Genomic DNA, 13,398 nt, shown 5'->3' on the forward strand with positions numbered 1-13,398 from the left:
TCTACCATATTGTAATTAGAGTGTTCACCATGTTGTAACTAGAGTGTCTACCATATTGTAACTAATACTCACTAGACAATGTTGCGATCATATTGCAATCGATAATGTTATAACTATATTGTTTAGCATGTTGTAGCTGTATTGTTCAACATGTTGTAACTAGAATGTATACCATGTTGTAACTAGTCTATACTCGACTACCATGTTGTAATTAGAGTATTTACTATGTCATAATTAGAGTATCTACCGTGTTGTAACTAGTATTCACTCGACAATTGCATTGCCGTAACTAGAGTGTCTAATATGTTGTAACTATATTATCGTAACTAGAGTGTCTATCATATTGTAACTATGTTATTCAACATGTTGTAACTCGACTATCTCTAAATCACAATTACAACCCAAGTTATAACTGCAGTATAGCACAAAGCGAAACTTAATGTCTACCATGTTGTAACTGTATAACGATCCTAAAACTTCATCAAAATATAGAGTTCATAGATCTCATTTTGTTAAGCATATTTTTTTTTCAACAATATGCTTTAAAAGGATCAAAAATCGAATCTATGGTTCTAGAGATGTTGTATTTTAACTATTAGAATCAACAAAGAAACTCTGCATGCATGCTCTGGTGGGTGGGTTTAGATGTGTACGTGGCATCTCTTGGCTTGTTAACTCACAGAAAACTCAGCTGGGATACATGGAAAAAGATGCTAGCTCGGTTGGCTATAGTGTGTAGTAATGTGGTATTTTTCATGTTAATCTTTGATTAAAAATTAGTCTATTTAGTTTTTTTACGAGGTTAGTATCATTTAGTAAATGCATAAAATTAGAATAAGAGATAAAAATTATATTAGTGAAAGAAAAAATTATTTATACTCCAAATTTATACCCGAATCATATACATGTATTGGTTCGATTCATATATGTTTTGATCAACTATAAAAATCGTGTGTCAAGTGTAGACATCCAACCAAAAGTAGGATAAGTTTATCTTGCCTGCGTGTTGTACCTTGACTACTGTCTACTTGATGCGACGACCTTGAACTATATTGTGCTTCTTAATCTATTATCTTAGTAAGAATTTTGAAAATTTTCATTATTTTTTATTATAAATTTTAATTATTGATTAATTATATTTTACATGGACTTTTTATTTAGGTATTTGATTTTTATAATAATTTGATTTTTTTGTAAGAATATATTTGATATGGATCCTTCTTTTTTCTATTCTAAACCTACTTTCAATTATTATTTAAATTATTGATGAATATATCAATAATTATTTTTTAAACTAGGGTTCTTTCTTTCTAAGAATATATCAATAATTTGATTTTAATTCTTGATGAAGTTTGATTTCCATACACATTGCAAAGCAAAATATCTAAACAAAGAAATGTTCCATTAACGTTGGGAACTTGGGATTCTCCTCAGCTACGTCGGACTTAGGCCCTGTTTGTTTCAGCTTCGGATTCTGGCTTTCAGCTTTTATAATCCGAAGCTGAAACAAACAGGCAGCTTTTGGTTATAGCTTTTTAAAATCTGCTGGTTGGATTGTGAGAATCTGAGAAGCTGGTTTTCCTCAGCTTTTGATAGATTGTGAAAGTCCATTTTACTAAACTGTCTATTAAATTTTTTTAGAATCTACAGTCTATAAGCTTTTCACAATCCAGCTTTTAACAATCCAGCTTTTATAAGCTGTTTTTCAGAATCTCTAGCTGAAACAAACAGGCCCTTAGGCCGAGCCGAATTAGGGTGGCCCATGACATGATGATTTGGCATATCCCATAGCACGGTATGGCATGAGAAAATTTGGGCCGGGCCAGCACGGCATGGACATACGGCCCGTGCCGTGCCCAGGGTCTGGGCACGACGGGCGGCCCGGCACGAAAATGGCGGGCCCGGTGGGCTTATTTAGGTATTTGATTTTTATAATAATTTGATTTTTTTTCTAAGAATATATTTGATATGGATCTTTTTTTTTTCTATTCTAAACCTACTTTCAATTATTATTTATTTTATTTTATTTGGAATCTTTATTTATATATTTTTCTTCCCAAACCAAATGAAAATCGAACTGCTAATTTTCTATAATATTTAATTTTGAATTTAGCTATTTATCATTCGTATTTGATATTGACTCTTTAGTTTAATCTAGATCGTTAGATGCTTATAACAATGAGTGGGCTAAATCATTTCTTTGGATTAACATGATACATGACCTTGAGAGAGAACATTATGCATTCTTTTAAAACTCGAATAATAATATAATAGATAGATTACACCAGCCAGGTGAGGCATATTGAACTAGTATGCACCTACCATCTTTGAGGAGAAAAAAGACTCATCACGTTAATTAAAAAAGAAAAAGATCTATATCACTTATTATTATGAACATCTAATAGTCTAGATTTAACTAAAAAGTTCATATTAAATATGATTAATAATTAGGTAATTTTGAAACTAAAAAATGAAAATATATGAAAGATTTGAAATTTGATTTTCATACATATTGAAAAGCAAAATATCTAAACAAAGAATCAATGTTCCATTAACGTTGGGAATTTGGGATTCTCCTCAGCTACGTCTAGAGATGGGACTTACGCCGGGCCGAATTAGGTGGCCAATGGCATGATAATTTGGCATATCCCATAGCATGGTATGGTATGAAAAAATTTGGATCGGGCCAGCATGGTACGGACATATAGCTCGTGCCGTGCCCAGGGTCTGGGCACGATAGACTGCCCAGCACGAAAATGACTCGTCGCCACGTAAAAGACCCGTCGGTACGAAAAAGACCCATCAGCACGAAAAAGGCTGCCAAGCGGCTCGTGGATACGTCCTTCGCGGACCACGCCTTGTTCGCCAACACCAGAACGGAGGCCAACGAGGTGGCCATCAAGTTCGCCAGGAAGTTCCAGCGTGTCGTGCGCCCCGATGGGGGCACGCCCACCGAGTCAGCAACTGCTTCCATGGCCGGACCATAGGCTCTATGCGGGATTTGATTGTATTGGCTCTGCTCACCCAAGAACAGCGAGGCTTACTCCAATTTTTGCTTCCGTTGTTTTCATAGACGTTTGTGGTTGCTCGCTTTTCTTTTTTTCCTTTTGCGTCGCCGCGCCGGCTCAAGTGGATTTGCCAGTGTGGCTTGGGTCGTCGATTTGGTCACCGCCATGGGGCTTCCAATGCCCAGCCTCATGCTTGATCGGGCCTTGCGCCGGTGCGCTGCAGAGTAGAGCGACGTGCTTGAGCTGGGGCAGAGCTGGGATTGGGTAGAGCAGTTTGCTCTAAATAGAGAGTCGTGCCTAGGCTGCTATGACACGGCACGGTGTGCCATAAGCCGTGTTTGAGCTTAGCCGTAAGCTTGTCATGCTGGCATGGCATAGCCCGGTGGGCTTAACGAGCCGAGTCTGCTCGACACGAGATGGCACGAGGTACGAAGGACTGGGACTTGCCCACTTATTTTCTGGACACAGAATCACAGTAAGGTTGTACTTAGGATAGTATGTATGGTTTGCATCCTGTTTCTGAAGCGTCTCCAAGACCAGATGAAGTAGGAGCAGGTAATGTTTACTCGGAAATAATAACCAATTCTAGCACCAATGCTGTGCTTATTGGAAATGAAACTGAAGGTCCTTCACACCAAAAGTTCTCGCATGCCTGTCGAGGATTCTTAGCAGGAAATATTTAGTGCTCTATAGGCGTGTTCAGAATAATCTTCCTGTACTCAATGCGATAACATGCTCAACTTCATTGCTGAAGACAGCTGCAGTGCTTTGGAGTTCACCGTTGAGAGAGGTCCTCAATCAGATATCATTGAGCAGGTAACAATTTTTCCAACTCCTTTTCTTGAAGAACTGGAGTCCTAAGTGATCTAAGAACTGGAGTCACACACATACCAAAGTATAGGAGTAGCCGCGCAATTGCTCGGGTACTCAAGCTAGTTATTTATACCCAACCTGATGATCGATACACCATCATTCGCACGTACGTAAACTCGACTGCAAACTCAGCGACAAGTAGTTACAACGCTCCGTACTCCCTATATTGTCTCACGCTCTCACTCTCCAAACATCAAGACGAACGGATACAAACGAATCCCTCACAAATGAAGGCTACTCCGACCACACACCGCGCTCGCGGACGCGCCATACTTTGCGAGCTGAAACTCATCTTACACAGGCGCCGTCACGGGGAGCACTGGAAAACCGCGGCGAAGCTCTGCGCCCTGAGCTGCTCGTAGAACATGTTGATGAACTCCTCCGCTCTGTCGTCCACGTCAAGAAGCTCACAGCACTGCACCCACCTGTCCTCGGCCGCCGCCCGATCTTCTTCGTCGCCCTCCGTCTCCACCTGATCCTCATCTTCCGCGGCCTCTGTCTCCGCTGCTGTCGTCTCGGGCGAACCGCACGGCGCTCGTAATAAGGAGCCGAAGCAGGAAGACACGGCGCCGGCAGCTGCCGCGCCACCGCCTTTCAGCCGTGACCGCAGCAGCCTCTTCACCGCGAGGAACGCCGGGCCTGGGCTGTCGCCGCACGAGAACTCGTACTCCATCAGGGCGCGAGATGACCAGGACGACGCAGCCAGGCGGTTCTTGCGCTCGCCGTGGCGGTGGATGAGCGCCAGCGTTCTCCGCGCCACCTTGTGCAGGAGCCGGCGCCGCTTCATGAAGAGGTACTTGAGGTAGTCAGCGGCGAGGGCGAGCAGGCAGCGCGCCCGCCTCGTCGCCTGCCGGCGCCGGTTCTCCATGCAGCTACCCGTGCCGGGGAGCTGCTGTGGTAGCTAGCTAGCTTAGCTTGGGTACGTTTTGCCGAGCCTACATGTACGTGCCCGGCCAGCTGATAACCTGAGGAATCTATGTCCTGGAGCTGTACTTGGTCAAGCCGATATCCTTTTATAGCTGAGCCTTTTATAGCTGAGCAGCGCATGATAGCAACCACATATAGGTAGGGAGTATTGAGGTGAAAGTCATAGGTGACACAAGGGAGAGTTGCATGATTTCGGGGCAAGAAAATGTTTTTGGTGAATCAGAGAAGCAAGCTGTGCGAGCTAGCTGGTGTGCATGCAACTTGTTCGTGATTGTGCGTGACACGCTCACGTTTTCGCCTCCATGCAATCAGTTAGTTCGATCTCAAATTCTAAATAAATTGAAAATAGCTAGTTGAAGACATCCTGCTGTTAATTCGCGCAGTTTCAATGCCGAAAACCTCATCTGGCACACACTTCGTTTAACTATTTTTTCTGTTTTGTGATAATTTATTTGTGGGTGATCGAGCAGCTGCAATGGCTGACTATATAGCTAGAGGTTGATTACTATTTTTTTAATGATATAGAGGTTTTTTATGCCACAAACAAGTTCGAATTATAATGGCTATACTTTTAAAATGTGTGTCGTCTAAACCTAATACGGATAAAAGATTTGTACAAATGAAATGAGATGTTCTAGTCTTCTGGAAGAAAAATTAAAGCAAGGAAAAACATATATAGAGAACACGGTTGATTTCCTTTCAAGAGAAAAGATCGAAAAGATAGCAAGCCTTGGCCATCACGATTACGAGTATATGCAACCCCAACACTTCTCATAATCAAGCGAAGCACACACCTGTCACTTGTCAGTAGATTCTGCATATCATCATTCAGCATCTGCCTAAAAGAACTCACCTAGATGGCCCACAGAAGGTCCATTTGCATGACTGCGTGGTTACTTGAGGAGAAGATGCCGGAGAACGGCCAGAAGACCAGGGCCTCTCTCAGTCGCATCGCTTACCACGCAGCTAGCTGTTCCCCGCGGACCGGCGCTACGCACGCAGCACGGCAGCATTCGGCTGTAACCTGAGCTGCTGCTTTTGCCTTGCTTGATTTCACCGCAACCCAAAGCCAAGTTAAATTACTATCCGCGTACCTGCCACTAGCTTCTTCTCTGTCCTACTCCGCGTTCTCGATTCAACTGATCGATCGATCATTCCATGCATGATTGCTGCAGGTGTCGGTCCAGAGCTTGCTGTCATTTCGGATAAACCGTTCTGTAGCATGTAACATACATATGCACATCTTCCGCAGCGATGAGAGCTGATCAACATGGTGTAGTGACACGGCGCAACTACAGAATAATCCTTCACTGGTGGTTCCAAACTAATTTTTAGTTGGTAGTCGGATTGCTATCCTGACCAGCTGTTGTACATAATAGGCAGTATTGATATTTTTAGGAAACAAAAATAAATAAATAAATGAGGCTACCGCCGCCGCGCGCCAGCTCAGCTTTGCTCCGCCCTGCACAAGAAACCCGATAACACGAAGGCCGCTGCCACAGAACATGTTGACGAGGTCGCGCCTGCCAGCTGGTGTGCAGACTCTGCCTTCGCTGCCATCAACTGTCGCACCACTGCCGCCCTCACGCCGCTCTCCTCCATGCCACCCACTTCGTTCCCTCAGCTCGCTCACTCTACTCGCCGCCTTGAGCTGCGCTCATGAGGCGCTCGAGGAAGTGGCCGCGATAGGTGGGGCCAGCGCATGCTCGCGTTTCGCTTGTGGTGCGGGCCTTGCCGCCTCCGCTTCTTCTATTTGAGGCCACCGTTGCCGCCTTGGCACTAATACCACCGCTCGGAGGCCGCACCTACACCCCGCGGCGCTCGGCTCGCCCTGGTGCCGCTCGGAGGCCCCGCCCGTGCCCTCACTACGCGAAAAACAGATAAAAGAAACACAAAATTAGTGGCGGATTGTAATATGATCCGTCACTAATGATAATAATGACGAATCATAGTTGTGACCTGTCATTTATTACTAGTCATAAGTGGCAGGTCATCTTAGACCAATCATAAGTGACGGGTCAAATTGTAACCCGTCACTTATTATCAGTCATAAGTGATGGGTCATCCTAGGCCAGTCCTAAATGACAGGTAAAATTATGACTCATCACTAATGACTAACTCATCAGTGACGGATCATTCTAGAGAGTCATTAGTGACAGGCCAAACTAATGACCAATTTAATGAAGCAGAGCAGATAAAAGAATTTTAATTAATCAATTATTAGATATATTAGTCAATTAGTTTACTATCACAACTTACTTAATTTTTTGCTTATATAGTAAATATGTACATAACATGATGCTAGAATTTTTTATTTTTCTTTTATTTTTCTCTTATTTTTTTCACCTGAGTAGCACTAGAATAGAAATCATTGTATATTTCTGCACAAGTTTGATACAAGGAGTGGCGGCTATGAACATAAGCGCACGTTCTAAAAACAGTGCAGAAACTTTAGGATGCGAGAAGATAAGCTATTTTTTGCCTCAAAAAATTCACTGAACCCGAAAAAGTAGGGAAGAAATAGATGTAACATTTTCTGTAGATGTCCGTAGAATCAAATGACGTTAAAATCGGAATTCGTATGCAAAAAGTATGCCTATTTTACTGAAAGTCACTCCGGATCACCTATTTGGTAACATGGTCATAGGTGCCCGTCACTTAATCAGTCATAGGTGATAGGTCATGGTTATGACCTGTCACCTATGACATTCGGCAATAAAGGCTAAAAGGATAAAATATCCGTTTTCAACCATGACCTATCACCTATGACATTCGGCAATAAAGGCTAAAAGGATAAAATATCCGTTTTCTATCACAACAACGTGATAGCTGATGTGCTAAGGGAGAACGTGCGCGAGTAGAGGTCGCATGTTCAATTCTCAAAGAACGCAAAGATCGAGGTGAAAAATATATTTTTAAACTTTTTCATATCAAAAAACGTGAAAGAAGTCATAAGTAATGGGTCACTTATGTTCAGTCTGTCACTTATGACTTTCATAAGTAACGGATCAATTTATAACCTATCACTTATGACTGAATTAGTGACGGGTCTTAACACATCAAATGATGACTCATCAATGATGCGTTCAGGGTAACGGGTGTGGGATCTATCACTTATGACAGTTACCACCCGTCACCTATAGCCTTTTTTCACGTAGTGCCTGTGTCGCTCGAAGGCCAGGGCTTTGTCCTGGCTGGACTCTGGCTCTGTTGAAGAGACAGGGGGTGCCAAAGAGATAAGGGAGAGAGGCTTGTGGAGGAAAAAGACAAGGTAGAGAGAGAGTGTCTAAAATGGAAGAGATAAGGGAGAGAGGGAGCACACCTGTGAGCTGAACGTGAGACCGAGAGCTAAAATTACATTAAAAATAAAATTCAGATCTAAGTCACACTATTAATGTCATTTGGTATTATGAACCGACAATATCCACTGCTGGTTATCTATACAAACTGGTAATGATAACTCGCTATCACCGCGGGTTCTTTTTTTAACCAACAGCAATACTGTTTTTTTACAAACTGACGGTGAAAATCGTATCACTATTAGTTTTAATTAATTCGACAGTGATAAGACGACAAATAAAATTATTTCTGTAGTAGGCGGTGACAATGATTCAAGGTAAAAAGGCCGCACTGGATCCACCTAGGTGGCTCCACCTGCAGGCTAGCTGCAGCTACATGTGGTGCACTCGAGCTAAGAGCGTATATAACATATGCCACCTTAGCTGTCTCCATGCCATCAGCAAGGGGAGGGAGCAAATGATAGAGAATGTAGGTTGTCTCTTAGCTAAGGTAGCATATTGGGTCACATAAATATATACTCCCTTCTTTTTTTATAGGATTTATTAGAATTTGAGAAAGTCTTTTAAAATATACTTTTACCATTAGTTTCTTTTACTACATATTATCAATTGCTACGAAACAAATACCATATTAAAAGATATCTAAAATATGAATATATTGATACATCTTTTGTACACTAAACATACATAGATTTGATTAATCGTTGGTTAAATTTTATAAAGTTTGACTTTTTGAATCATAATACATCTTATATTTTTAAAACAGAGGGTACTATCTTAAGTTTTTTACCGATAAAATATACTATCTTAAGTCATCTCTAATTTTATTACTCTCTCCATAAATGCATGATGCTTTACACACATTGATATATACGACCTCCAATATATAAGCAACTTTGAATACAACCTTTTATATGTAAATGATTACCAAAAAATTGTAAGATTGCTATATCATGAAAATATTTTTCATGACAAACCCAATATGAGTACTACATATGACCAATCTAGTTCTTATTAAATCAATTGCTGGTGTTAAAAGAGCTTTGACTGCATGCTTTTTAGCGTTTTAGGACAGTCATACATTTAGGAACTGAGGGAGTAATGTAAGGAAAAAGTTCAATAAATGCTTCTACAAAGTTCTGAATTCTTGAAATTCCACGTGAACTTCATAAACACCAGCGGTGTTGCTCATGTTAATGTTCATGGTTGTCGCAAATATTTAATGCCTCCTGCTTCTAAACGAATAAAGCATGCCCCTCTCCCTATATTTCTTAGAAAAAATATGCCTCTCGTGTTCCCAAAAGTACCATCTAGAAATCGAAATACCAAAAAGAAACACACAAGAAAATGAAGCACCTCTCTCTTGAGCCCCATAAGGTATTGGGTCCAAATCTATCATTGTACTACAAAACAACTATCCATATGTGGCCAGTCGATGCACTCCAATCATATTCCATTTATTTCGTTCCCTTCCCGATTTCCTTTCCTGTTTTCATTCTATTTATTTTCTCTCATCTTCAACAGCTTCTCTTCGAGAGTAATCGTGAAGGAAAAGGAGAGATAATCCCGTCCTGGAGGGAATGATCTTGAGAATTCCTTCGTGATGGAAATCGTGAAGGAAAACCGTTGGAGCATTGAAGGGAACGAAAATCCCGTCGTGAAGAGATTCTGGACCCTGAAGGAAAACCGTTGAAGATGTTCTTAGGCCCTGTTTGGGGAGCTGGAGATTGTCCAGAACCTGCTATATGAGAGTCTAGCTAGCTGATCTAAGCACTGGTATGAGAGGATTGTTTGGCAACCTAGTTTTTGGGTGCTCTTGTACGAGAGACCTGTTTGACAACCTAGTTTTTGGATGCTTGGTTGGTGGCCTGAGTTGGAGATGAAGGGTAAAATGCCCGAAATACCAGGTGGGGAAATGAAGGCCTGATTGTGTGCACAGTTTTGGTTAATACTAATTTTGTTTTATCGTAAAAGTTTGAAATTTCAAATTGAAATGTAGGATCAAAATATTACTATTACTCCATATAATTGTCAAGATTGGTATGCGTTCACCAAGCATATATAAAAAGTTAACCTCATCCCAACATGTGTTTATTCAGCATATACAAAAGATCAACTTGAAGCTAACACGGGGTTTCATCAATAACACACTAAAATAAATAGTGTTTCAATCCTATTTTCATTTACCCCTATCTGTCATCAATGAGTTCGCAATAAAATCACGAAATGCATATGTCGCCATCATCTAACGCCACACCGTTGTGATCACTACCTCATAATGAATCAACTGGTGGGATATGTTCTTCATCGTCATCACACATCTGAAATAGCTGATCACTTAAAGCACTATCGAGAATGAAGTTATAAAGTGCCATGTAGAGAATACGTTATGATTTTTTTTTATTGCTTACATGTCCATACATGGTGCATACAGCCAATCCATATGTACACCGTGCTTGAACAAATTTCAGTATTCAGTAAACAAGGAACATGAAGGCAAAAAATAATCAGAACAACGAATTAACCAAACGCATGGCATTTTTCTCAAATCATTTCGTGTGCAGATCCCTACCAACATCTCATAGATGGAAAAAACCACACATGCCATTTTCTCAAATCTAGACTGCTCTACAACGGACGAGAGGTGGGGAGGAGTTGCAGAGGAGCAACGCGTCGGGGAAGGGGAGGGTCGGAGCACAAGGAGATGATCTGGATATGAGTGGGGCTGATGCGGGGAGGGATCTTAAAATTTTTCGTTTTTTATCATTGCACAAGTAATTATTTGAGTTGAAATTTGATGATATCATCATCTACACCATATAATTTTTTATGACTATTTCGATAGTGTTTCGAATTTTGAGAGTATTAGAACATAATATTTTTTTATTTTTAAACCTGTTGTTATTTCAACGGAAGACAAAAGTCTAGATCTGAAATTTTTCAAAAATGATATATATATATATATATTTACAAATTTTTATTTAAAATATAAAAATAAAAAAGCTCCTGCTACCAGCTCCCTAGACTGGGCCTTAGTCACTTCACCTGGCCCATGAACACGGCTCCTCACATGGCCCTCTTTACAGCCCATTCTGGTTGGTGCTGCCACTGGAAGAACTCAATAAGACAAGGAACGACCAGGTTCCATTTGCCATTGCTCTTTCAACAATGTTTTCAATCACACTTTTAAAGTTCACTATACTCTTGCAAAATTTTGGAATGTATGTCAAAAACTTTGAAATCTTCTTTTTAAGATATGCTTGCTATCCTGATGTTATAGGGGAACTACACGATCTTGTAATAAGAAGATAAAACCACCCAAGTTCAAGCCAATGAGGACTAGAATCTCGGTGGTAGAGGACCCGGTTCCTAATTGGTTACGGTTTTTAACTGTTAGTCACTCGAATATATTACATTAATAGCATGTCGCAGCTCAAATCGGAATAAACACAGTTGGCAGTCGCGTGCTAATTTAGTAAATATGGTATTTACAAAAATAATTGAATTTCTTATTTACCAACATTGACCGCAATCTAATTTGCTTTTCTATTTATTGTCATCGGACCAAAATGTAATTCGGCAAATATGTTTTTTAAAGTCAAAGTGAATTGTGTATATCTTTCCTGAGGTGAATTGATCGGTGCATACAAGTCAATGAATATCAAGAATATGAAGTAAGAATACAGAATGAGAACACCTAATTGCACACCAGATATGAAGTTTGGAACTCGCAAGTACACGCCGCGCGCCGGCTCCGCGTAAAATGTTACATGTGAAGATGAACGGGAAAAAAACACGGAGGCGGGCGGGCAGCACAAAGAAACAGTCAATCAGATCCGCGTAACTACGGCGTCAACTGTAGAAACACCGGTCGTCCCATCCCGGCGCCGCCGCGTACCCACATCCCACACCGTACGGCGGCGGCGGCGCTGGCGGATAACAGCTCACCGCAGCAAGGCCCACCGCGGGGTACAATGAGCTGGCCGGCTCCCCTGCCGCCGGGTACACGCCGCAGGCCGACGTCTCTTGTGACGGCGAGTAGACCGCAACCGGCTCCACTGGAGTCGCCGGCGGTGGAGGAGGGTAGTACTGCATGCCCGCTACCGTGATAGTTTCAGACGACGTCACCGGCGGGTAAATGGGTATGTGTTCCGTCAGCGGCCACTCTATCGCCGGGTACAGCCGTGGCGCCGCCGCTGTCGTGGGCGGTGGGAGCGCGACGGCACTGGGCGCGGTGGGGCAGGGTGGCGCGACGGGCTCGCCGTCGCTGCTGTGGTCGTCGTCGTTGTTTCTTTCGTGGAAGGCGTATGAGAAGGAGATCACGCCGTTGGGCTGCCTGCCGTCGGGGCCCGCCAGCTGGTACGACACGCGCCGCGTCCGCCCGTCGGCGACGAGGTCGGGGACCGGCACGGCGGCGGACGCGGCGAGCACGTTGCCGAGGACGGCCACCTCGGCCTTGAGCTCGAACCGCACAAGCAGGACGTCGCCGCCGCCGCTGCCGCTGTTGTCATCGCCTGATCTGTCCTTCTTCTCGCTTGCTTCCAGCTCCGGGGCCGGCGGCGAGGCGTCGGGGAGGTACAGCCGCAGGGGCGCGTCCCACTCGGGGTTCTCCCCGCCGGCGCGGTCTGTGGGCGTCTTCACTCGATGGGGCCGGCGGTGACCGCGGACGTTCTTGGCTGACGACGAGGTAACAAAGATGGACGCGTAGAGGCACGGCGTGTGGAACGGGAGCGTCGACCTGACGCCGCGGCACGACACCCACGAGATGTCGATCGCCGCCGGCTCCGGCCGCCGGCGCAGACGGTCCATTGCAAACCTGCAGACTCGCAGCGCAAGAAAGCAAGCAAGCGAGAGCCGAGACGACGCCGAGCTAGGAATGGTGCACTAATGTGCGATGAGACGAGAAGGGGGAAGTGGTCAGCTGGGAGGTTAAGGAGGTGGTAGACTGGTAGACACGATGACCCGAAGTCTTCGAGGGAAGGGCGACCGCATTTGCTCCAGACGGGACGGGCCATCAGCAGCCCAACGAACCAGCGCCATGATTTGGTAAGCTCTGACCCACAGCGCCAGGGAGGTTACACGGCAACTTCTCCTCGGCTCGCGCCTGTCAGAAAGATACGTGTTCTCGCCCTCGAGGACCACTGAATTATTGCTTGCAAGAAAAATCTGGTAACGGATCAGGCAACCCGATTCAGGTCTCGGATCGGATCACATCTGCTTCGCTCTCACCCGTCCCGCTGCCATCCCTACTGGAACCTGGCTCAAACTTCGCCTGCTTCCCTCATTGCGGG

At 43.5% G+C, this 13,398-nt stretch overlaps 2 protein-coding genes across 2 annotated transcripts; both read right to left on the reverse strand.

The window, feature by feature from the left end:
• Window positions 1-3,904: 3,904 nt before the first annotated feature.
• On the reverse strand, window positions 3,905-4,897 carry LOC133920529 (uncharacterized). Its single transcript, XM_062365143.1, has one exon. The coding sequence runs from the start codon at window positions 4,747-4,749 to the stop codon at window positions 4,189-4,191; it is 561 nt and encodes a 186-aa protein (XP_062221127.1). The 5' UTR covers window positions 4,750-4,897; the 3' UTR covers window positions 3,905-4,188.
• A 6,839-nt stretch (window positions 4,898-11,736) lies between these two features.
• On the reverse strand, window positions 11,737-13,155 carry LOC133922072 (actin cytoskeleton-regulatory complex protein pan-1-like). Its single transcript, XM_062367234.1, has one exon. It carries the CDS (start codon window positions 12,914-12,916, stop codon window positions 11,960-11,962), a length of 957 nt encoding a protein of 318 aa, XP_062223218.1. The 5' UTR covers window positions 12,917-13,155; the 3' UTR covers window positions 11,737-11,959.
• Window positions 13,156-13,398: the final 243 nt, after the last annotated feature.

The sequence above is a fragment of the Phragmites australis genome, chromosome 6 (assembly GCF_958298935.1).
Source record: "Phragmites australis chromosome 6, lpPhrAust1.1, whole genome shotgun sequence".
NCBI lineage: Eukaryota > Viridiplantae > Streptophyta > Magnoliopsida > Poales > Poaceae > Phragmites > Phragmites australis.